The sequence below is a fragment of the Ascidiella aspersa genome, chromosome 2 (genome assembly GCF_963924565.1).
Source record: "Ascidiella aspersa chromosome 2, kaAscAspe10.2, whole genome shotgun sequence".
NCBI lineage: Eukaryota > Metazoa > Chordata > Ascidiacea > Phlebobranchia > Ascidiidae > Ascidiella > Ascidiella aspersa.
The window spans coordinates 5801186-5826714 of NC_139448.1; the positions used below are offsets into that span (position 1 = coordinate 5801186).

At 36.7% G+C, this 25529-nt stretch overlaps 1 protein-coding gene across 2 annotated transcripts; it reads right to left on the reverse strand.

Annotated features, from left to right (window-relative positions):
• Positions 1-224: 224 nt before the first annotated feature.
• LOC146163313 (podocan-like protein 1) lies at positions 225-24964 on the reverse strand. 2 transcript variants are annotated; one of them, XM_083382026.1, is made up of 12 exons: positions 24807-24964; positions 21644-21706; positions 16065-16203; positions 15185-15390; positions 12395-12588; positions 10834-10973; positions 8382-8514; positions 4302-4444; positions 3683-3889; positions 2857-3016; positions 2116-2251; positions 225-1526 (listed from the first exon to the last, which is right to left on the reverse strand). In XM_083382026.1, exons 1-12 carry the CDS (start codon positions 24907-24909, stop codon positions 1243-1245), a joined length of 1908 nt encoding a protein of 635 aa, XP_083238152.1. In that variant the 5' UTR covers positions 24910-24964; the 3' UTR covers positions 225-1242. The 2 variants fall into 2 exon arrangements, with proteins under 2 accessions (XP_083238152.1, XP_083238153.1); XM_083382027.1 differs by lacking the exon at positions 21644-21706.
• Positions 24965-25529: the final 565 nt, after the last annotated feature.

The following is a 25529-nucleotide window of genomic DNA, read 5'->3' on the forward strand; positions in this document are numbered from 1 at the left end:
AAATAACTAACCTAATTTTCAAAATATTGTACCTGTTTCGGTTGTAATTTCTCCCCAGAATATACGTAGTCTTACTTGCGTGGCATTTCTTTATTTTAGGCATCAAAAATAACTCCCTAAACCTCCTACCGATTGGTCGCAAAAAGCTAGGTAAAACGCACAGTAAAACTAAACAAAAGTATCAAAAAGCTCACACGTTTTGTGATAAAAATATTTTGATTGTAATTCGTTCAGATAATTTCTTCATGTTGAAATACATGCGCGAGATAGCGTCTTCATGGTTTTGAACAAAATATACAATTAAAAAATCACAAAAAGGAACATGTACATAAAAAAATTGTGCGCTTTTTGAGAAGCAACTTTAATAACGCAATAAATAAGTTCAGCCGAGCAAGGCTGTTCGTCAAGCTAAATTCGGAAAACGTAAAGTTCCTATTTCGAAAACTCTTCAGATTTTCGCGCCTGTTTATCACCTTGTTATATAATGTTGTAAAAAAGATACAACGTCGACCAAGACTTTTAATGACCGATAATATTTGATCATTTACATGTAGGCTACTGGTTCGATATTAGTATGGTATAGGTACCGATCGGCTACCTAATTGATATCGAAAGTTAACCATGTTTTACGATCAAACACATCGATTCCACCTTGAATAGTAAATTTATCATGACAAACCTTCCTTATCCTGCAGGAAATTTTGACTTAATCTGGAAAACATACATTTGTACGTAGCCTACCCATTTGCTGGTGTGAGAATATTAATGACGTCATTTGGTATCGGGGATCGGAATGCGATAATATTTGGACAAAATATCGCCCCTCACAATCGCAATAAAATGTCCAGTGTCGACATTCCTAATGACGACGACGACCATAAATTTAGTTGAAAAGTTGCAAAAAAGGGTAGGCTATTTCAATATGTATAATAGTGCTAGACTTGTTGAAACAACGTTGTTTAACGTACTAAAAGGGATTTTTCGGATCAACCGTTCAGGAATCACAAAAGAATCTGATTGTGATATTTCGGGTGCAACTTTGGATATCTGATGGTTTGTGCTGGAGTTCTGTTGTTTCAAGTTGTAAAACTAGAACTGAGTTAATGTTACCATGTTGCCCTGTTTGCAACAGTATTGCCACATATTCCTGTAGGCGTATCATTGCTCCCACCGCAAATCCCCACAGGATCCAAATTGCATAGACTTTAGAAGTGAACTCGACATTTTTAAACAAAGCAAAACTCAAGGCACGGTACGGCGCCTCTTTCTACTCCGTATAGCGCTGAATCTCCTCGTCAAACATTTTCCAGCAGAACCTGTCAAACAAGGTCCTCGGAGCCAGTCTTCGCTTGTTTCTCTCTTTCTCCGTTGAAGCTCTTTTTCCTCTTTTCCGCCATCTGGTGGTTTGATTTCGTCCGGCAGCCGTGACCTCCAGTTGATTTCTATGCGCCGCAGTTGAGGGAGGTTGCCGAATGCCAGCTTGGGCGCCGTTTCGGGGAGCAACTGGTTGTCCAGCAAGTTGATGGCTGAACAAAAACAACAGCAAAAAATAAAATGCCGTATTTGTCAAATTATTGTTACTGATGTCGGTTATATGGTGGAACGGCACAGATATGGGTCATCGTGAAAGAGCCAGTGTTGTAATGACTTAAGTCAGTGCACCTAACCAACTGTTTTCAAATGACTTGACTTGACTTAAGTCTTTTGGCCAAAAATGATTTTTTACTTAACTTAAGTCATGATTTTAAAATGACTTGACTGGGATTTAAATCATTTCAAAATGACTTGTTTACCACTGGAAAGAGCTAAAACCGTCTAAATTTCACAATTTACTGAAACTGTAAGTTTTTGCGGAACGAACAATGGGCTAAGGCTGTTTCATGAGGTTGGTACAAGAGTCAATTCTTATCCAATAGGTTTAAAAATGAAAATAGTATTAAAATGAAAACAGGCATTCTAAAACTCCAGGACTATAGGTCAATTTTTTAGTACAATTATAAATTATTCCATCCATCATGGTTTGCATGTTTTTGAAAAAAAATAACGACAAGTACTCCCAAACAATGTTAAAGTAAACAGTACGTTTCTGGAATTTTAGGTTAACTGTTAAATTACCCTTAAGTTTGGTGGCTAGTCGAAACGCGTGCTTTGATATTGAGCCGATCTTGTTTCGTTGAAGATAAATAAACTCGACGTTAATCGGGAGAAACTTCGGGATTTCTGTCAGAAAGTTCTCGCTTAAATCCAGCGTCTGTAAAAGTAAGGTAGATTAAAGAAATGCAACAAATGATGATGTTACGCCTGTGTAGAACATAAAAAGTCGTCAACTTAATATTTGTATGCATGTTCTTTGCTCAACAACTTTACATAGAAAAAGTTTTATGAAACACTATTCTAAAATCTGGCATCATTTTTGCGACCTGACAAAGAACCAAACTAGAACAAAAACTTTGATGTGTAAATCATGCTGAACTTCACTGTAACAATTTGTTGCAATTTTGGTGATTAAAAATAAAACCTAGGTTTACAGTAGCTTATGACTTTTTAATCGGAGCCACTGCTATTACTATAGGCCTATGCCTATTTAATCGTATTTTGAGTGCCTTTTAAACAAGTTACTTTTATAAACTAAAGATCCAGTCAATATTTTTGGACATGATGCAATTCTATTTTCAAACACCATAACTCACATTTTAATCAGATTAAATAAGTTTAAACACTACAATTAAGCATAAGGGTTCCTTTTTAAGTATGACTAAATTAAAGTTTGACTTAATATGTTTTTATCATAAACACCTTTTAAGTTAGACCAATCTACTACTATTAGGCAAGAGTCCCCTGCTTGCAATCACTTACAGTAAGATGGGTGCTGAAGCCGAACACCTTGCGGGGAATCCCCCAATCCTCGAGCTTGTTGTTTGCCAAGGAAAGGTGTTGAAGCATCGGAACTCTTGCAAGCGAGTGAGGCGGAATACGCGAGATCATGTTGGAAATGATGAAGAGTCGCGTCAAGTTTCTGTCAGACGCAAAACGTAAGGCCCGTGGTATTTCTGAAGTGGAGAATTTGATCTCGGATCTTGTCAGGACATAACGTTAAGTTCGAATTCGTGCAGGCGGGGTTTATTGGTTGTTTTTAATTTATCCGTCTAGGATTAATACGCACAAACTTTGACGAGTCAAAACAAAAGTGCTTAAAGTTTGTCGGAAAATATGTTAATTGGCTTTCAAACCTGAGGAAGCTCTTAAACTTTTATTGTTTAAAACATTTTTTTAATTGTATGACTTAAGAAGCCTGTTGTTTTCGGTCCTACAACTTGTGAAACTGAAATCGTGTCTGAAAACGTTAATTAAAAAGGTACCACCCAAAGCGTTTTTCTTACAAATAAACTCCATTGTTTTAAAACAGTTATTCCAAATTTAAAATAATGCACTCAGGTTTTAGTTAGTTCTTCATCGACCCCTCAAAACTAGTTTACGCACCCCCAAAGGCCAACGGACCCAACTTTAAGAATCCATGCTCTATCGGAAAGATTTCACGACCTAGTTGGTTAAAATGTAACTCTATTATTTCAAATTCTAACCTTGAGACAGCTGTACGACCGCGAGAAGTATAAAACCACAGCTATGCCAACAGAGGCGGCCTGATTAAAATTTTCCTATAGTCAAATAAAAATGAGCTTACTTGGGTAGAACTGGTACAGCACGCAGTTTGTTTCCGGACAGGTCGATTACTGCCAGGGACTTTGCCTTGCGCAGGGCTCCGTTTTCAATGCCCCGGTTTGTGAGTCGGTTGTAGCGCATGTCAAGATGTCGAAGGCGACGCGAGGTATTGAAAGTGTCCTTGCCGATCCGCGAGATGTCGTTGCTGAGCAAGATTAACACCTGGAGCCTGTGAAAGTAGTTCAATTGTTTATTTTTCGTCAAGATTTTTTCGCAAGATAAGGCAAAAGATTGGAGCGTAAGGGTGTTAAATTAATTAGTTAGCGGTTATAAAATAAATTCTTTTTGGCACACAAAAAATGTTTGGAACTTTGCATTTAACGCTAGATTTGCCTGAAAAAGTGTAACTTGTTTATCTGGAATGTTTAAATGCTTTTAGAAAATATTTTTGATAAAAAAAAATATTTTTTTTGATAAAAAAAAAATGTGGAAATATATTTGAATATATATATATTTTTTAAGCCCTTTGGCGTTTTCACTTTCCTTTTTTAGCATGCTATTAAAGCACGTGTTAAAGAGTGGTTACCCCTTGATCCAGACAACACATCATACTCCCATCAACTCTTATATTAGATGCTTACTTTCGCGGCAACTGGTCAGGTACGGTGGTGAGGTCGTTACGATACATGTGCAAAGTGCGGAGGCGACTGAGACGGGAAAAAGCCCCCGATTCGATACCACTCGAGCGGATGTTGTTCTGGTGAAGAAGAAGAGACTCGACCCTCTGCAGAAAATACAAGAAAGAAATGAATGTTAAATGGGGGATATCCGTATGAAAGGTGCATATGTATAGGATTGCTAACTGTCGATCACACTAAAAGGAAGTTGACCATGTTTTTCGGGTGATTAACCAATGGTTTAAAACAGAAATCACTGTTTGTGTACAAAGTAACATTTTCTTTATTTAACCTTTATGGTGACTGAAATACAATATCTGGAATTGGGCTTCTTAAGCACCTGTCGGCAATGTCATTTTTCACGGTCCATGTGAAATCGATTAGGTGCTGACAAGGTTTAAGGTACTAAGATCGACATTCCACTCATTACCCTTGGTATCATGAAAGTGTGCTTGAAATAACGTTGGATGTTTGATATTTAGGTGAAATGATCCAATAGAATAGAGGTATTAAATAAATCGATCGCGGCCCAAATAGGGAATTTCAAGTACCAAATTATCTAACCACCAAATTTTAAATCGCTGATTCTGATGTGGTGTTGATGCAGCGGGCACGTTTCTCCATAGACAGCAGACGTCAGGCATTTTGCGAATGGTCTTGAAACCGGACACTGAATATGTCGCGTGGTTGGCATTTTGGAACTACGGCTCCTTGAGCATTTAAGCGTCCGGTCGAAAAAATCCGTGATGTCTCTTCGGCTTTGTCTGAAATCGCGGTGAAACTACGACATTCGATGTTTCGTCTTACAACTTGACTTTCAAAGTGATAATCGTTGATGTGCATTGACTCGATTAGGAGATAACCCTTATGTGTTCTATTAACACAGGAAGTTAAATGCTTGTGTTGTATTGAATTGAGTGGTTCAGACAGGCAAAAATCCCAACCAAGTCTCTTATAGCAATTTGTTACTTTGTTCCGACCCAGAAAACACGTGTCCCCAGCACTGCAAAAATGTGTATTTTGCCATCCATAGAATTTTTGCAGAAGACGGGTTGTATAGCTTAAAGTTCAAAACTATTGACTTTAAACCGGTTGACGTAGATGTGTTATATTTCTTTGTAAATTGACCATGATTAGTTTTGTTTTCTTGTGCAAAACAGCTTACAATCAAATGTGTTTTTAATATTGCGCCTTTTAAACAACTTGCAAATTATAAAAAGTAGTTGTCCGCCAATGTTAGTATTTCTCGAAATGTGTTCAAGTTTGTCGCAGAGCAAAACAACAAAATATACGAGACAAGTAATTGCATAAAACCTTTTTGTCTTCCTTGTGTAACATCTTGCTGGAATCCAAGATGTTTAGATTTTTAGCGAATTTAATTTGCACTAATTTGTATTGCTAATGTGTGTGTTCCTAAACAAAATATGTTTAAATATTGGCACACAACAATTCATCAAATTAGAAGACAAAATAGTGGCGGAGGATTTCCTTATAAACTTTTTGAATAAATTGGTGCAAGATGCGATCCTTAGTATCAGCATATTTGCCTGTCAGTTTTGCAAAAGCCGGAAAAATGCTTGAACGCCAACACCGATTGTTTGCCAAAAGTTGACAGGACGTTGGGTCAGGATTTTTCGAAGGTTCTTCGCCCAGGTTCGGTAGATCACTATCGGTATCGCCCTCCACGATCAAAGGCTTATCGCGGCACGAGATCGATACGCCATTTGCAACAAGCGCGTGTCTTCTTGCACTGATTTCGTGTCCAAAACACTGATAAACGCTATGATGCATAACTTCCCCTGTATAAGGCACTTACATAGCTTTATAAGTTGTGTGCTTTATAAGTTCTGTTTGAATAAATCAAAATGTACCTTTTGATTGTAAATTCTTATTTTGCACCTGAGACTATAAAGAAGTTTTACAGTTTTTTTTAGTTTTTTTTTTACAAATTTAGAACGAGGCTCAAAATCACGGCATATCGTTTTAAGAAGGATTTCATTAGAATCAAAATTATCCGGATGTCTTATTCTTGCGTTGCAGTTGTGCACAGTGGGATTTTGAAAGCACCACCCAAGGGTTAACCCTTTAATTGCCTTGTACCCTTAAATTTAAAGCACGAATATTGAATTAAAGTTCAAAGCTTGGGTTTGACTTCTGAGATGGAAGAAAAAATATTCCATGTTAAGCGTCCAAGATGTGGAACGTTTCCGACTACAACTTTACAAATTATTGACTATTGATGTATTCAAAAAGTACAGTAAATTAGCTAAGTGTCAAACAATTTCCCGAATTTCTGTTTTCATTTCTTGTAAACCGCCCTTTGTGTAAGTAGGCCTACATAACGCATAGTGCCGTTGATGCATACAAATCAGTTTAATTCTGTGTATTGGCGGAACCCACATAAAGAGTGTATTCCTTGAAGTATGCCTTACATGGGAAAAAAAGTACACGGAAAAAAATCTTTGAAACGCCGGTTATGGGGCGCAAATCCTTATAATTTCAATCTCGGTCGATCTCTGAAAGAACGATCTACAAGAACTCCTTTCATCGATATTTCCGGATAAGGTTTCAGAAAATTTATTCAGATTCAAGGTATATTAGATAAAAAATGGTTGCATCAAAATGAGCTGTAATATTGCTTCACGTTACAACGCTTAAGTCTAAAACGTGCCCGGTAGGGGCGGTTACATTAATAATTTTTTTATATGAATTTTTATATCCTGAAGATTTACAAACCTAAATTCAGCATTAATAAAATCAATTACCCCGTAACACCTGTAACAAGTGGGCATTAAAATTTACTTCTTTTGCGCTTTCGGCTGTTGAAGATTGCATTAGCATACTTCAGCGACGTCCTTATTTATAAGTTTTAATCTGAAGCCTTTTTGTTTTTTACTTTTAATATATAAGCTGGCTACCGCATTCCCGTTTTAGTTGATGAGTGTCAGCTGGTATCTGCTGCATAAACCTCGGTTTATAACGTCGTTTACACCTGAACAGCGTTTTTTATCTATTGTTATGTCCCATGGTACAACACCCGGTATGACCCAATAAATGCGAGATAAAATACCTGTCTTTTCAGCGTATTTAGGCTCGCTAATTATGTAATTTTCAGACATTTTTATTCATTTTGAGTGGGTGATTGCCTTTAATCCCAACCAGATCCGACCTGTTGTGCCTTCAACTGCGTTGCCTTCAAAGACTCAAAGTTAGAAATTTAAATCAAAGTTATAATTTGAGACGCGGTCGAAAAAAAACTTGTTAATCTTATAGAGCAATCAGATCATAGCAACACCGCAAAAGCATAAAAGGGCTTTCCTGATCTAGGATAAAGCGCTATGCGTAGAAGATGACCAAGTAAACGTTGTTCACTTAAAATTGCAATCGGTTTTATTGCACTATCGGCTTGCGGACGTTCGGCTAGAATAACTGACATCTATCTTAAGTCGTGCAGCGATAATCAGTTAAAATATAAAGCTACTACTCTTTTGTTCCTTTTTCCACGTTTATTCAGTTCAACTTTGTTTGCGGTCGATATTGTGTGCAATGTTTTTCTCGTTTCGGTATACGGTTAATATTTGAGACTTTGCCATATGGGTGCAGTTGTTAATTGCCTTTCTTTTAAAAACTGTTTTTATTTGGTTTCGTTTAAAGTTATTGGCTAATGTATTATGACATCCAGAAAATACGAAATATTTTCATGTACGTAATCCTCGTTTAAATTTTAATTAGGAAACTACTCTACATTGGTTTTGTCAAAAAAGGGTCCCACAAGACTAAACGGTTTAGCAAAAATTGGTAAAGACAAAGCAGCGGTTAAAATGCTGCAAGCGACCGGTTACTATCACAGTAAAATGAGAGATTTGTTATCTGTGATTAATGATCTAAAAAATCAATCGTTAAAATTACGCTTTTGATACAGAAATATTACTCCAAAATATTATTTATGAAAAATATTTTGAAAGAATCAACAATTCCATAACGCTCGAAATGATTTGTGAAATCCAATAAAATTAATTAAGAATGCAGAACTATATGTTTGACCTTCAGTCTTTCCATGGCCGACCTTGAAATGTTCGCAATCTTGTTTCGTTCCAGATGAACGCGTCTCAGCCTTGTAGGAAGGTAATGCGGAATCGTCGTGAAAACGTTCTCAGATAAATCCAGATACTCGATTCTAAAATATTAAAAGAAAGCCCTGGTCAGTACAAAGGCATTTTTACGAACATGGCTTAAATCTCACACTTAACCGAAAAATATACAAGTTCGTATCAAAACGACTTTATTAAGATAATGTCGATCTACTCGACCTTTTCGTCTTTGCAATTCATTTTTAGGCAGCTTAGATCTTTTTACACAATTTACCAAATTTAATAAAAACTAATTACAGGACTTCATATTCATCTTATTATTGTCAGCCTCATTGACAAACATATACCGATAATTGTTGTTCTAAAAATATTGTTTTGAAATAACTCTTTAAAATCAAAGCAATTGGAATGAACTGCCTGACTAACTATTACAGTTGACAAATTATATCAGTCTTTTACACCAAACAGGATGTTTTTAAACATGAAATTGTTAAGCCTAAAAATTGAACATCTAATTAGCAAAATGATCCATGAACAATGAATATAGCTTGTAAAAAAAAGAAAGAAAAAATAATTAAGCATCAAGCAAGTTCCATCTGAATAAGGGCGGTTTTCTAATCGTAGCCTGGGTAAATACGTTCCCTGAATTATTCTGCCAGGGTATGTCTGCTATAGGTGATATAACGATTTCTCAGAAACGCAATCTTCTCACTTTATCTATTTGGGAGGAGCATACAAACAGGTCGAGGTGGATTATTATCATACAGCGATGAGCGATTTGTCAAGCTTTATGAAAATGTATCTTTGTTTATCTAAATACCCGGAACACTAATGTGCAATCTACAAAGCAAGACGGATTAACTCTTGATTGCCTGTGAAAGCTTAACTATACTCTTAAGTACACATCGTTGTGTCAGGAAACGAATTTACATGTAAGTATAATTTATTGCGTTTTTGTCATTAGGGATAAGCACATAGAGCATTGTTTTTTCAAGTTTTAATGACGCGATGTATAGCAAAATGGTTCGCGTATACCATGGTCGGCAAAAATGTTTTAGAGATGGCGTTACAAGTTAAAGTTATAACAGGTATGCAATTAAGGAACCTGCTGTTTATAATTCAGTAAAACAAATTAAAAACTGAAATGGTGACCAAACAATTCAAGGAGAAGGCGTCAGAGCATTTTGTTTTTAATCTGTTTCCTTTAGCAAAATTCAGTTCTTTTTATATACTAAACACGAATATTTTAGGCATCCAATTTGGATTTTGTGGACCTCAAAACTTGTCCACGGACTCCGCTTCAAGAACCCATATATTTTAATCTGTTTCGTCAGCAAGAAATAGTGGTAAACACAGCAAAAAACATCAACCCCCGATCAAAACACGTCATACATTTACTCAACTTCCTTGATTTACGTCGATCTAATTGACACGTTCAGGTTCGTTTGTGAGATTTCCCGTGTTATTTCGACACGCCTCATTACAACAAGAAGCTTCAAATGTCAAGGTCGAGGAAATCTCAAAAACATTTTGCGATTTTGTCGTTCTAATCTGAGATCGGTGCAAATCAATTGAGGTGTTATCTTTCTGAATGCAGCATACTTCAAACAACAAAGTTTCGGGTTATATCGTAAACAAACCACTTTATGACCTGTTCGTCCGAAATTTTAAAAACGCACTTTTGTAGCCAGTATATACAGTATTTTTACTTTGGCAATTGTCGACATACCAGAACATTATATACAGCTTTTAACCATGTAATCTTACTAACCCTACCCTCAACTTTAAAAGAAAACAATTTATAAGGCTTCTAGCGATACGTTTTGTTAACTTTTAAGGTTATTCAGGGGGATTTTCATATCTGATACAACACATCTTGCGACTGTTGTCGTTAAACAGTGCGACTGCTGAACGTGCTTCACGTGCACGTGTTACTATAAGTATCCTTGAATTTACTACTTTAAAAGGGCTCAATTACAATAGACACGCATGTGTGTTCCATGGTTCAGTCACATACACAAAATTACACATGTGTCTAATTACGTATACAGCATCAAATTTAACATATTGTCAACCGTTAATACACCCGGTATGAGTACTGTATATCTTAGTCGTTGGTAAGTTTACCTTCAGCAGGGTTGGATTACAATATATAAAACGTATGTTAAATGGCTCAGTGGTATACACATCTGTTCAATTAGGTATGTAACATCCAATCTAACTTATTGCCAACCGTTGATACACCCTCAGTATATCTTATAGTCGTTGGTCATTTCTACTTCAGCAGGGCTAGATTATAATACATATACACATGTGTGTTCCATGGCTCGTTCACATACGCAAGTGTTCGAACAGGTATAGCCTCAAATCTAACATATTGCCAACCATTATCAAGCAGCACGAACCGGCGGAGTCCTGCGAAGGATTTTCTTGCGATGCCGTGATCCGAGAGGTTGTTCTTCTGCAGATATAGGAGTCGGACTTTTCTTGATCGGCGAAAGACTCCTTCGGGAATCGACGTGATGCTGTTGTTTTGCAAATAGACCTGTGCGGATTTGAAGGTTAGATAGAACCAAGATCGAGCATTGCCAATTGCCATTAAGTTTGAACATTATATCGGTCTCTATCTAAACCAGTGATGTCTATATACTTGTTAACCCTATAAGAGATTCGTCTATTCAAAATTAATACATTTATTTACAATATTAGGTGTCTTAGAGACGCAGCAAAATTTGTGCAGAAGACACCAAATCAAATCTCCGGTGGTTTAAAAACTTTCCTTTAACTTTTTCCACGTGTCTTTAGATTTTGTAAACATCATCAAACACGACATACTCGCAAAACTTCACAAATCTAAACTTCGATACGGGGAGCGAATTAAAATTTACCCTCTTTGATACCCTTTGAGCCCGCGTCCAGCAATTGATGGTGCGCTAATGACATTTTCATAGACTATAGATGTTATCAAGTGGCAAGCGGCAAAAAAGCTCGGCAATCGTTTCATGTAGGTCCGAGCAAGGCTGAACGTTGTGTGTGTCGACAAACAAAGCGAAGGCTTTCGACGGTCGTCAGTCATATCGACTGGACTTGATTTGATAAATAAGGCGATGTGTTTGAAAGAGCGTTTTTATTTTGACGTGTTTAGGCGAATGCTATTGACCTTTTGCCTTTGACGGAAGTTGCCTGTTATACTGGACCCACTTAAGGCGGCGTATGGTGTTTTGTGTTTATTTCTTGCTACTGTTTTGTTATTGCAAGCCACGATTTGTTTCACCAAGCTATTATAACATTTTTTCAGCCCTGTTTTTTTGGTTTTTCTATTCATTTTGTAGTTACAATAGCAGGTAGTTGCGTTTGATAGCTTGTAACTTTGTATTCGTTTTTTTATGGCAAAATGGAACAAAAAACTATTTAACATATCATTAGGAAAAAAATTGTCCTATTTGTCCACTGTAAATTATATTATATTTAGTTTCAAAATCAGCTTAACAATAGTTTCTTAACGCTGTTGCTAACCCCGATATGACATTTTAATCGTTGCTATAGGAATTATAAAACAATAGCCAAATATAATCGAGTTTCTGGCATACGACTTAATACAATTTCTAAATAATTCCAGCAGGAAGTATTATACATGTTTTTTCTTACTTTTATACCCAGGCGTATATTATATCTGCCTTTAGGTTGAAACGAGCATAATGGTTGGAGGTTTTATATAGGTGAAGTAAGAATTTTAAAGATCATACAAAAGTATTTTTAACGTAGACTTATTTCGCTAAAAGCGAATGAAGAGTTATTCGAAAGGTTCAAAATACTCCCAACGTCTATATAAGCTTTGATATCACTACTACATCTATAATTGTTTAACCGTTTCACTGACAAGTAAAGGTAAATAATACAACAGAAGAAAATATTGAATATACCTAATAGGAAATCAAAGGACCAAAAAAATTATAGGAAACATACAAGTTCAGCTGATGGAAGTGGTGGAAAGTTGACGAAGTCGTTGTTGGACAACGTCACTTCCTCCAGGTTGCTAAGGGCGCGGAAGACACTGCGCCGTACGCCTTCTGCGCTGATCCGGTTGTTATGCAGGTAGAGGTGACGCAGCTGGCGGTTCAACGCCAAGGACCCAGGGTCGATACGCTTGATTAGGTTTCCTACAAGAGAAAAACATGTTTGATTGCGAGGATTGATCGTTGCGTCGATTGTATCACCACCGAAAAAATATTACAAACAGTAGGATAGAGTCTGAGTTCATAATAATGTCACAATAGTGTCTTGCAAGGTACAATTACCTTTTGGGATTGTTTTGTTTAAGGCAGTTTAGTTTAAATTATTTTTATCTCTAGTGTCTATCGCTGATTTTGGCAACCATTTAAAACGTACAATTTCGCAAAGAAATATGTACTAAATCACACTTTTGTTGAAAAAAGTTGTAACCTTGCTGACTGATTGTTGTTCGAAGAGGTGCGCTTCTCAAGCTATTATAAAATTTTAGTTTTATCGTTGGCATTATGTTTTCTGTTGTGGAATCAAACACATACTAAGCTAATTCACCCTTTGTAACAACAATGTTGGATTGTTGACATAGAGGGCAAGGCACAAAAAAATTCAATTTTGCCACCAGTTTTATATGTTAAGAAATGTATAAGGTTTGTTTATTTTGACGGACTATTGTTATTTATTCGTTCAAAATACTGAAAACATCTTGTCAAAATATACTTAACATTTAGGTAATTCGTATAATTACATTTGTTGAAAAAAAAAGAAAAAAATTAATTTGTTAAGATTGTACATATTTCAATGCAAGACTAAACAAAATTTATTTAATTGTGAAAACAATTATTTGGACCAAACCTTAAATCCAACAAAAGTTGCACATCATAAAACAATGTTATTACCAGATTAAATAAAAAGTTAAACACTGTACAAAACAAGCGAAACATTTAAACGATCGCGCGCTATATCCGAAACAATGTCGTTACATGCCTGACACTCTAATTGAAGCCATTAGCTGGTTTAAGGGGGCGCGCTCGAAAGAGGGTAACTTGAGATTCCGTGCAGGACAGACAACAAGCTCTTAAAATTAAATGCGCTTTTTTTGACCGCAGTCATTCAACGACGGTCATCCGTTATCATTAGCCGCCATTCGTGCCACGGCCACTATGGCGTTACGTATCCGGATGGTTGTTGCACCTGTCCGTCACGGACCAGCCTAAAGGCTAAATCGCTGTTTAGCAGTGGTACCGAATGGGCGAGATGCGCTGAGTTGACCACCCGGGAGTGGGCTTTGCTGGACAAGAGCAAAGGTCGAAGGGTCAATCTTGGTAGGCCATTGACGTTCATTTGAGCAGTGACGAGGCGAGGGTGCGTTATTGCAAGGGCGAATTTTGATTGACTGCCGACTTAAGGATTTTTAAAAATGTGCTTTGTAAATGTGAAGCGTAATGGACTCCGGTTGATTTTACGTCAGAGCAGTTGTGTTTTTTTGTAGCGTTGTAATGAATTTAGTGCACTCAATCTGCTGTTTTCAAATGAATTGACTCTACTTAATTCGTTTTGGTAAAATTAATTGACTTGAATTAAGTTTTTAGAATAAATAAATTGACTTGACTTAAAGTCATTGAGTCAAATAAAAAACTTTATACCCGCGGAGCGAAACTGGGAACAATAATAGGGACACAATGCAAATTCCCATTAAAGACCATTCCCATCGGTATGTTTTGCCAAGATTATAAAAGCGGTTAATGTCCGCTGAGCAGTTGTAACCATCGTTGGAATTTTTTCAACGTGTGAGCCATTGTTGTACACTTGCTAAACAAGCAAAGGTCGAGAGCATAAATTTATCGCAAAACCCACAACTTTAATACAAAGGATTCGATCAAAATTTATCGTCGTGCTTTGGCGCTTGATAACTTGCTCGTAAAGCCTTACCTCTCAGTTGTTATCGCAGATAAATCACTTGAGGTAGCAAGTATTCGGCTGTTAACGACTTTTGTGGCCGCGTGGGTTTTATTGCACTGTTTTATGGCTTTTTCCTGACCGACGATTCGAATTTGTATTGTTAACTGAGCTAATGGGTTTGACTTTTTATGACTTTCTGGATCAAGGTTCAACGTGGGAAAGATTGCGTTTTATTGAAAGCAAACGTTTCGATCAAAGTTTGAATTGCTTTTCTACAATGTTATAAATAGTAGAATTAAAATGCGGTCACCATATTCTTATTTTACTTGTGTCTATTACGTTGCAGCAGAAATGCAGACCAGTAAATTTTAAAACATCACGTTCCTGTGTATGGTGCAATTTATTATTCGAGTCAAATATATTGAATTAAACAGATTCAAATATATTGAATTAAAAAAAAATCACTTAGGTCAAGCAATTTAAATTGCAAGTCTAAGTCAAGTCACTGATTTCTTAATGTTACGCAGCCTCAAACAACAAAGCAAAAGACTTGCAAAAGAGGAGTTATTTTTCAAATACCTTGCACGGGACTCAAGTCATTCCAAAATGACTCGTTTACAGCATTGCAAAGACGTAAGTTTACCAGGATTACAAAACAAAGACACTCCAAAAACATTCCGAGCTTCCAACCTGCCAGATGCACGGTGACAGTGAAAGTCAAGCAATTAAAGCAATTACAAGGAAATTATCCTCTTCTTTATTCAACAATCCTTAATCAATCAACATTTAAAGACGCTAGTCTACGCAAGATAACAAACACACACTCCCAAAACAATCATAACATCTAACCTGCCAGGTGAAGAGTGACCAGGGTGAGGGGGAGTCCCCTGGGTATGGTGTGCAGCTGGTTCTCGGCCAGGTAGAGGTGGTGAAGGTGGGTGAGGGGTTCAAACGTGCTCGGGGTAAGTCCCTCATCCGTGAGTCGGTTGCGGTGCAAGTCCAAGGTGCGGATGAGCGGACAGTCAAAGAAGCATTCGGATGAGAGGAACTCAAGTCTACGGGCAATAAAGTAAAGTTATGTTTACTCTCATGATGGAATCGTACAACACAAAAGCAAGGAAGAGAACATTGATGGAACAAATAAACCAAGCAGCGTTTAGTTTAAACAAAAAAAGCAAGCTAACGTTTAGTTTAAAAGTCAGCTCAAAGCTTTGGCTTCAGTTCTATGTAGGCTTCTGTATTTGTTCTACGTCTTTGGGAATAATTCATGCAACACATTTATACAAACAATGGTTAGCGTTATAAAGGAGAATATGACAACATGATTTATAATGAATCAAGAGTGCCGTTTAGTTTAAATTAAAGGAAAATTATATAGCCCTTGCTCTACCTGTTTGTACCGTTTTCGTCCTACTACCGTATCGTTTACTTAACGTCTTCTCTTAATCTTGTACGCTTAACTTAAATAATCACTTGTAGGATTTTTAAATCGCAGAGCACAACATTTGTTACTGTACGTCTCAAATGCCCAAGCTTCTGACTAACATGACGACTCAATTCTAGAGTTAAACTCGATTCCACAACAGTATCGTCTAGTTAATTTAATGATACCGACACTACAAGTTTCCACCTGTACCGCAGTATGTTCAGGGTTTCGTACAAAAATTACTCCTCCCATTATCTATAATTGCTACCAAATCTAACACAGTCTCTTTCCCAGTGTTTTCACCTGTTCTTGTTCAACCTGAGGTAGGTAGTGCTCTTCGAGATGTTACGAGGAACAAAGAGGAGTTCTGCTTCACTGCAATCCACTTCCTCGGCCGACGGACAGTGGCACGACTCAGGACAGTTGAAGATGACGTCAAAATCTACGTCATCAAAAACGTTATTTGGTTATTTTAAGCAAAGTAATGTTTATACAGGTGGAGATGTTTACAGAAAGTACCAAGTGTACATTCACTCAAAATTATGTTACAACAAGAAGAGAGCTTAAAACTTACTTCAGCAAAAGTTGAAACAATTAATATTAAAAGATTTTATAAATTGTTCCGGTCGTAAAGTGAACTGAAAGTAAAGTCGAATATATTCTTTACATATTGTATAGCAATAACATCGTTCAAACATACCGTGGGACAATGTACAGGCTGAAATAAAAATACTCAGGCACAAACAAAATAAAACAAAAGATGAAGAATAAGATTTTCCAAACAAGGAAAAATCTTTTAACAATGCATCACAAACCGATCAATATCCATTGGTATAACACAATTTCTAGGCAACATGAACGTTTTAGGAAGTTTTTATTATTTTCTAAAAATTTTTTGTTTTAATTTATGGGTTTGCGATCGATTTTTACTAAAGATTTGCATTTTGTATTATGATAAAATATGCAGCTTTTTGACGACGTAAGCTACGTAAGGCACAATACGAACAAAATTTGTATTTGATCTCAGAAAACATATAGACTTCAAATTGCAGGTTTGGAAATAAAATGCCCGAATCCCAAAAGCACAGAAAAGTTGCTTTTCTGAAAGACCAAAGGGCAAGATGTTTCTCACATCACAGTCCATTGATCCATGTGCTTTTAAAGTTCGAATTGCCACGTTCACAGTCGTAATTTGGGACCTCCAGGAAATTGCGAACAATGCGATCTGACTTAAGGTTGTAGTTTATTTAGAGATCAGTGGGAATCGGTAATGACCGGTTTGAGTTGACAAGCCAAGAAGAAACTTTTCGTTGGAGCTTAATAGATAAGTCTTGTATCTTAATATTTCCAGGGATCCTAACTTAGGCTATTTAACGGGTGACGCTACTTTTGATGGAGCGTCGTCACCACTTTGATATCTTCGATATTATGACTTTATGAAATTTGCAACCTTTGCTGAATTGTATTTAGTCAATTATAAGTATGAGAGGTCTTGACACCGTTATAGGTGCACATTCTGTTGGGTAAAAATGAAATATGTCAAGTAATATGGGACAGGTAAACTCGTATACTAGATATAAACCTTGTGCAAAGTTAATGATTTTATTTATTGGCCATTTTTTTCTCACAAGACGATTTTACAAGTACGCCAAGAATACAAATATATCCAATTTTAACTTATAGCGTTGCTGTTCAAAGTGGATTTCACTTAGAGTACATTTTAAAGACAAAAATATCACTTTAAAAAGAGGTATAGTGCGCGTTTTAAAGTTGGCAAATTTGGCCGTTCGCCGCGAGCGTGTGTTATTGTTGTTTTCACCTTTCAATGCGTAAGTATGTGGAGGTAACTCCAATTTGTGGCATCGTAAAATACCGGTTGCGCGTTTTTGTTTGCGTCCATCTGTTTTTACGATCTGTTCAAAAAAGCGCGAAATTTTGTTGAAATAAATTTTATCCAACTTCGCGAAATCAGTCAAATGAAAATAGTCCCTTGTTGGGCTTTTAGGGTAAGTGCCCCACGTTTAAGATATCTATCGCTTTATTGCAGGCATTTTATCAAGTCCAACCTAGATGCAATGCTATTATACGATGACGCATAGGTTGTCGTCCAGGTGGACAAAAGGTAACCCGCAGAGATTTGGTCTACTGCTGGAAATACTTGACACAATTGAGATTGAATCTTTGCTGTGTCCACCCACAATTTTCTCTTGCGTGCATGCAGAAACGTGCATGCGGCTGCTAATGATTTTTACTGTCCTATACAATTTAAACTAACATTAATTTATCAAAATGCGAAATGTCCTCTGCAACGAAGAATAAAATTTAAAACATAAAAATTAATTCAAAAATTAAAAATTTAATTTGTACCCATTTTGGGCAAAGTCTTACATGATATCAGGTTCACCATCAGAGTAAGGTCTTTCGGTATAACAATTCTGTTAAACAACATTTGTCGGACAGAGACAGTTTTAAGTAGCATTTTAGTCCATATAGCGCTGTTATGACATTGGTGTACGCTGTGCACGTTGTGTGGCAAAAACATGTGAGGATTTAAAAATCGATAGAACATCGTATATTTGCCGGTTAAAGTTGTTAACGTAAACGTTAGACGTAAGCTGTTCTCACGATCGTGAGACGTTCACATAATCATGAGTTGTTTTTAAGCTGTTCTCACGATCGTGAGACGTTCACATAATCGTGAGTTGTTTTTAAGCTGTTCTCACGATCGTGAGACGTTCGCATAATCGTAAGTTGTTTTAAGCTGTTCTCACGATCGTGAGACGTTGACATACTCGTGAGTTGTTTTTAAGCTGTTCTCACGATCGTGAGACGTTCGCATAATCGTGAGTTGTTTTTAAGCTGTTCTCACGATCGTGAGACGTTCGCATAATCGTGAGTTGTTTTTAAGCTGTTCTCACGATCGTGAGACGTTCGCATAATCGTAAGTTGTTTTAAGCTGTTCTCACGATCGTGAGACGTTCACATAATCGTGAGTTGTTTTTAAGTTGTTCTCATGAACGTGAGTTGTTTGTCCGTAAATCAAAACACTGCCCATCAGGAGACTTGCTCGTTTGTAGCAGGTTGAATATCGCGATTATAAAAGCAATGGGTGTTTTAAAATCGATTTTCTTTATCCCGAAAGGCTGTTGACGGACAAGTCGACCATAAAGCTCCCCAAGCCAGAAAAAAGCTTTACCCGCCATTCATAAAATGTCACAACACAAAGCAGCGAAACAACAGGACGTGCAGCACTTTGCGCGAGCTATTTCGGTGGCGAAACGACGCTCTTGTGTTTGCCACTAAGGTTTGCTTTTGCCTTTTTACGACCGCTCGATCGCGAAATGCCCATCGGAAGCGTTTTGGCCCCGGCCCTAAAAATTGGCCGGACCGCATTTAGGCACTCTTTTTTCGATTTTTATGAAGTGTACGTTGATTGCGGTCCGGTTCCAATTTATTGTCACACAAAGTCTCGTGGATGTGATAAGACTAAAACGTTATTTAAATAAAGCACGATTTCTTTTGGGAATTTTGAATATCTTCCGGTTACAGTTTTATCCACGCATTTCTATTCTTGGATCAGTTTTACATTAGCTGTTTAAAAGATTAAACGTTAAACCTGTAGGTTTTAACTTTTTAGTCGTATTTTAAACAATTTTCAATTTTCAGTAAACTTCGGACCATCTGTCCGCTTTTTATCAAAACTTTTTACCCCCGTGTAATAAATTTTGATTGGCTGTAAACTTAAAGAGCAGTAGCTCTTTTATCAAACATTTAAGCGTTATTAGTTGAGAATCTGCCTTACGAAAAGTGGTACTCTTTTTCGGTTTATTTTTGTCATATTTTTACTCAACAAATTGTGACAGAAAGAGGTAGCTGATACAAAATTAGTTCCTGGTGTTTGGCCATAGGCAACTTAAATAGGCTAATTTGGGGCGAAATCTAGCAGAAATATTTCCCAAAGAAGGCCTCTATTTCTATTTAACCTCTATTTAACGCGGCCTACTAAACAGGCCGAAAACGTTGGTTAAACCCATTAGTACCGACGCGTCCGAAATAAAAGCTTCCCGCGGGCGGGCGGTCTTCGCGCCCCGTCGATCGTGACGTAACAATAACAAGCCGCACCGGAAAAGGGCACGCAAAATTACGCGCGACGCACAACAACGAAGGGACGCGCCCATGACGTAACAATTCCACACATTGTGATAGGAACGCGGGAATTTGATGGTTCTATGCATGACCAAAGTATCTTTGTTAAAAAATAAAAAAAGATATTGAAAATGCCTTATACAGTGGTTCTTAACTTGTGTGTAATTACACAACCGGATTGATTAACAACTTTATATGAGTAAGCTTAAAATGATTAAAGATGCTATCGTTGACTTTAGAAAAGGAAAAAAATAGTTTTGTAACTTTTTAAAACATTTACTTGAATGCAAGTTATTCTAAGTCGTTTTAAAGTTGTTCATTTAATTCATTAACTGTAGGTCTTTGTGATTGAAAATATGTATTTGTGATTTACTAAAGCAGAATTTTGAAATTAATAAGGTCTTCTTTTGGGTAACAACACTAAAACGGTTAAAACAGCATCGGTTAAAAAACACGCACTAAAAACAACACAAATCAAATTCATAAAAAAACGTTGAGCGAATGTTTCTCGTTATTTAAGACTTTAAGTGAATAATCTCGAAACGCTGTTTTATTCAAACCTATTATTTTTTTCCCTAGGCCAAGAGCTATTTAACTGTAACCTATAACAAAAATAAATTGGTTCTCTGTTTTGAAAGCTAGTTTACGTCGTAGCTAAGTAATATCATTCACTTACGCAATTGTTTCATATATAGTCTATATGTATTTAGTTATGTCCGTTTGCTGAACCCATGCCATGTAAGCCTTTTGGCAAACTAAGAATTTGCGTCGCTCAATCCAGTTGAACCAATCATTTGGCGAATTGTAATCCCACAATTGGCTTACAAGCGGTAAGCCTTTTTAAAGTTCCCCCAATTTTGCGTGAAATAGGATTAAAACAACCCAGACTATAATCCCCGTGTGTTGACGTTCGCAAAGTTTACCTGGGCAAGTGGCCAAGGTAACAGATTAGAAAGTACTTTCGTCATTGGTTGCCAACCTTAGGACATAGGTTTGGCAAGTGACCAAGCTAATAGTAGCTAAGATAACGAAAACCGTAAACAATAATATTTCAACCTTTTTGATGTCGTTACATATTACACGACAATAATTTATATTTAGTTCTCTCTGTTCATGTATTTTTAAACTTGTGATCTGCAACCAATTATTGAATAGAAAATGATATTATTATACCTATAGTCTTTGGCATTCATATAAACAGTACAAATTTAAACACTTGAAATTTGGGATAAACGATGTTGGTCACAATTCAAGTAATTAAAACAATTTTTTTGTACCACGTTTTAAACAAAATATAGTACAAAGTTTTACAATTACCTTATACTCGTTCTCAGCAGTAAAGTGCAGCATTTTGAATTATTATTAACATTAGTCCAATAAAGCGTCAATTTACCTATTTTGGGGATGATTACCTACACATTAAGAACCACCGACTTAGACAATAATTGGTGAAAAGTGGAATAACCCAAAAATTATAAAGTGAACATGCAATTTTTAACCGAAAATCAGCCTGTTGAGCTGAAAAATCAGATTAAAAGCGTTCTGCCAGCGATTTTCGCATCCTAGGAATGCCAATCGCTCCCTCGGCAAAACATAATTGAAATAGTTTCAAAGTTCAAGCGGCACCCTTATGACGTGACAAAGGAGGGTCAAGGACGAAACAAAAAATGGACGAGGGCTCGTCGATAAAGGAAATCAACCGTGCGTGACGAAATCAAAGGTCATTGCCCTCTTACCGTGAAGGCTCCCTGCCTTTGAAATCCGGTGTCTTTTCTCTTGGCAAAATCCTGTGCGCCTTTCTGTGCGAGATATAACGAAAACACAGAAACGTTTTCGAGGGGCCTTGAAATTTTTGGATGATCAAACAACTTTTGTTGTTGCGACAAGTTTTTGTGCATGTGCGACAACTTGTAAAACTATGTCGAAATGTAGGCATTATTTCTTGATTTTTGCCTGTTTTTCAACGAAGATTGACTTATAGAGGTCAAAACGAGGTATGTAGCATTGGGGATGAATCATTTTATATAAAATCCCAAACAATGCACATCTCTTTTTCCTACAATACAATAAAAAGACCGTCCAATGGCGTACATTTGAAAAACAAACTTGTATGCCTAAATATTTTGGAAAACCCCTTCTATACGGACGCAACTTTTCGGCTCGTGGAGATACAACAATACAAATATTTTGAACTGTCACTAGCTGTCAGACAATGCGTTCAAGGCAGAACCCCTCTGAGGCATAGCTAGGTTCATTTTATTGTAATCCGAAGCGGACATTGTTGCCTTCGTGGCTTACCGGTGATGCCAAATCCCAAATCCGCTTATCAAAGCGAGATCGGAAAGCAGCCACGAGACTAGACAATCGTCTGGGTCGGGTTAAGCGAATCTTGAATAGACTCTGTTGTCTTTTCATGCCTTTGTAGCAAAAGCAACCACCCGTAGTTGATCCATAAATCCGTAATGAATATTTGTGTAATTTATCCTTTTTGAAGTACGTAATGCCACGGAAGCAAATTTGGCTAATAAATATGGTGCGTTACAAAATGAAACACTTCCATATGCAATATATTTTGCAGCGTCAAATTTGGATCGGGGCAACACGTTCACGTTAAAGCATTAAATATTAATCCTGCGAATACATAATGTCAAGTAATGCAAATAATTGCATTTCGCAAAAACAAAGGTTTTTTCTCCTACTTGACGAAACAAAGTAGTGGATATTTCTTTTTTTAATATTGCCGTTTATTTACCAATAAGTTTTTTGTTGAAGTCCTATTCGAATATTTAATTAGAGGTATTCATAATTCAGGACCTTTATGTGTGTAATCTGCTACCCATATTTTAGCCGGTACAACAATCACGCATGATTATGATTTTAAACACGACTTTGAAATCCTTGCCTGAATTGTGTTGCAGCATAGCTATTAAAAAGACTAGAATTTCTGTTCAAAAACTGAAACGACGGATAATCGAAAGCACAAAAATTTAGAGCTCGTCAGGCCGGTAAAACTATAAGTGACTTCAACCGGCTTCGGCTTGTTGCCAAACTGACAGGGAAGCCAAACTGCTTCTTCTCCAGGTTTATGCGTTTAAAAAAAGCCCGCTGTAAGCCGGCTTAGACCACTAGGATATTCTTGGATTTTGAAAATTAGATTGGAATGAAAATTGAAACAAAGTTTCACAAATTATCTTTGAATTAGGAGTACCCAAGCTAACGAAATTCGAAAAAAATAAATACAATATTTACGCGTATTGCCTATAATCAGTTTACTTAATATTTTTTTTTTCTTAAAAGAAAAAAATTAATGATTATAAACCTTTTCCACATGGGAAAATAGAAACACAACGTCGGTCATAGCAGCATTTTTTGGTAAAATCTCAAATTTAATTGAACTTAAAATTAGAAAACACACGAAATTTACAAAAGATGGGAATCAAAAAATGCGTTTCGCTCTAATTCGTCTAACTAGACATCTTAAACCGTATATATATCCCAGTGCATGGCAATAAGGCAGCAAATGAACCGTGGCGTTTTCCGTTGCAAAATGAGCAAACATTTTCGCCGGCAAATTAAGTTACTGTAGTAGTTCCTGGGCGAACAAAGCGGTCGCTGTATTCGCTTAAGGATACCGGCAACGCTTGCGGTGTCTATGGGAATCAACTCAAACCTCAAGGTGCTGTCTAAAAACCGGCGTCACAACAAAAAGAGGTTCAAATCGCATTTTTCGTGGTTCTGGCATTCGTGTGAAATTTTTAGAGGCGCATTACAAGACATATAATGTGGTTTTATTTTTTGTTTAAATTTGCAATATAGACAAAGTTGTCTAATGTAGTGGCGAAAGTACATTTTGTTGGACAAATGTTTTAGAGATGATTTCGGTTTCTGAAAGCATAAAAAATCTCTAATCTCATTTTCAGCAAGCATTTCCTAGTTTGTTTTATGTTGTATTCAACATAAAATAATTTAAATTTTTAAATGAACGAAATCCCGATAACGGTTTTCGTTATGTATAGATAATATTTTTATGGCAAAATCAGCTTGAGCTTAAAAGACTCATGTCTATTATTTTTTTCGTCATTTGGTCAGTCGGCATTTCACTAAAACCACACAGAAGTCAAATAAACTCTTTTTTCATTGTTTCTCTTTCGTATAAGTTTGCATATATCTATAATAAAAGGGCCAAACATTTTCCAACAAAATGACTCTTTCCACCTAAAAGCAAATACCACTGCAAAGATTAAAATTACTTGTTATCCGAGAAGCATTACAACGCCTAAGCAGTCGTGTATTGTGGCAACAGAGGTACTTAATCTCGGGTATTTTAAATCTCGGCAGATTCTCTGAGAAGATCGATCTGTCGATTGATGTCTCTCTAAACCTTTTCAAGAAATATGTGAGAAACCAAATATGCGCTGTTTTTGACTCAAAATGAGAGACAAACTTTCGTCTATATTTCAGATGAAAGGAGACTTTTTGTATGATTTATAAACAACTCGTCTTGAAGTAGGTTTTTGTGTTATAGTTTATTGTCATATTTGCATGCTGCAAAGCACACGTATTTGTCAATCTTATCGCGGTGTCCACAGGCCATTTCTTTGTCTTAAAATTACCAAAGCATCGAAGGTTTTTTCATGCTTTCTGATTTTATTTAAAAATTATTTCCACATTTATTAAAATGTAAGAGATAGTAAGCTGTATAGAAACACCGAAAGCGTTATTCCCCAAACGCGGCAGTTGAAGCTAATACTGCAAAAGTTCTGTATGTCTGAATTCCTTTGAAGAAGTTGAGCATTTAGCATCCAGGCCTAGTTGTCACAAGAAACGTGCGTTCGTTGGAATGTTTTTTAATGCTTCGAAATAAGCTGAAGTTCATGTTAAAACATCAGACGCGCTTACCGACTTGTTGAACCGAACCGCCGTGTCCACCTTGAGCCGTATTTATCCAGCAGGACAGCACCAGCACTGTGAATATCCTCGGGGCCAGAGCGCAGAACGCCATCAATCAGAAGTGCTCTTTCTTGCAAACACAACACTAATGCAGTGCCACATTTACACCTTAATCTAATTGGCAAAACAAAAGTTTAAAATCTACTCTGGATTATTTACGAACGAGGAACTTGTATAGTTAGATATTACAATAATTGTTACCTATAACAGTGCTTCCCAACCAGTGATCCGATTCGTGGGCCGCGAAGCATTACTAAATGCTACAGTTTTCTTTTAAATAAAGAAATTATTGCTTTATCATTACGGTACGTAACAACATTTTTTTTATTTTAATTTATGTAACTTTATTCGTTTGGCCATATCTCATGTGGGTCGCATCGCACGATAAAACCGGAATTAAAAGTGGTCGCGAACTGAAAAAGGTTGGGAAGCAATGCTCAATAACGACAACAAACATTTCATGCAAACGTAGTCCTGCAATAGATACTTCCTTTCTACTTTTTTTTTTCGCAGGCTATAGTTTTTTCGCAGGCTATAATTTTTTTCGCAGGCTATAGTTTTCCTTTAACATATTTTGTGTCTTATATTCGGAGCAGTTCTAGCCTTACGTCATTCCTTGGTGACACGAGTTGCCAAAACGAACAAATCCCGTAAACAAAATCAAGCGGTTAG

Excerpts from the sequence above, each read along its gene's own strand:
- LOC146163313 (XM_083382026.1), bottom strand. The coding sequence starts at position 24,909 with ATGGCGTTCTGCGCTCTGGCCCCGAGGATATTCACAGTGCTGGTGCTG. Across the intron at positions 12,589-15,184 it reads GGTCACTCTTCACCTGGCAG|GAAACCTAATCAAGCGTATC; the intron begins GTTAGATGTTAT and ends TTTCTCTTGTAG. Across the intron at positions 2,252-2,856 it reads GCTTCAGCACCCATCTTACT|ACGCTGGATTTAAGCGAGAA; the intron begins GTAAGTGATTGC and ends TTACTTTTACAG.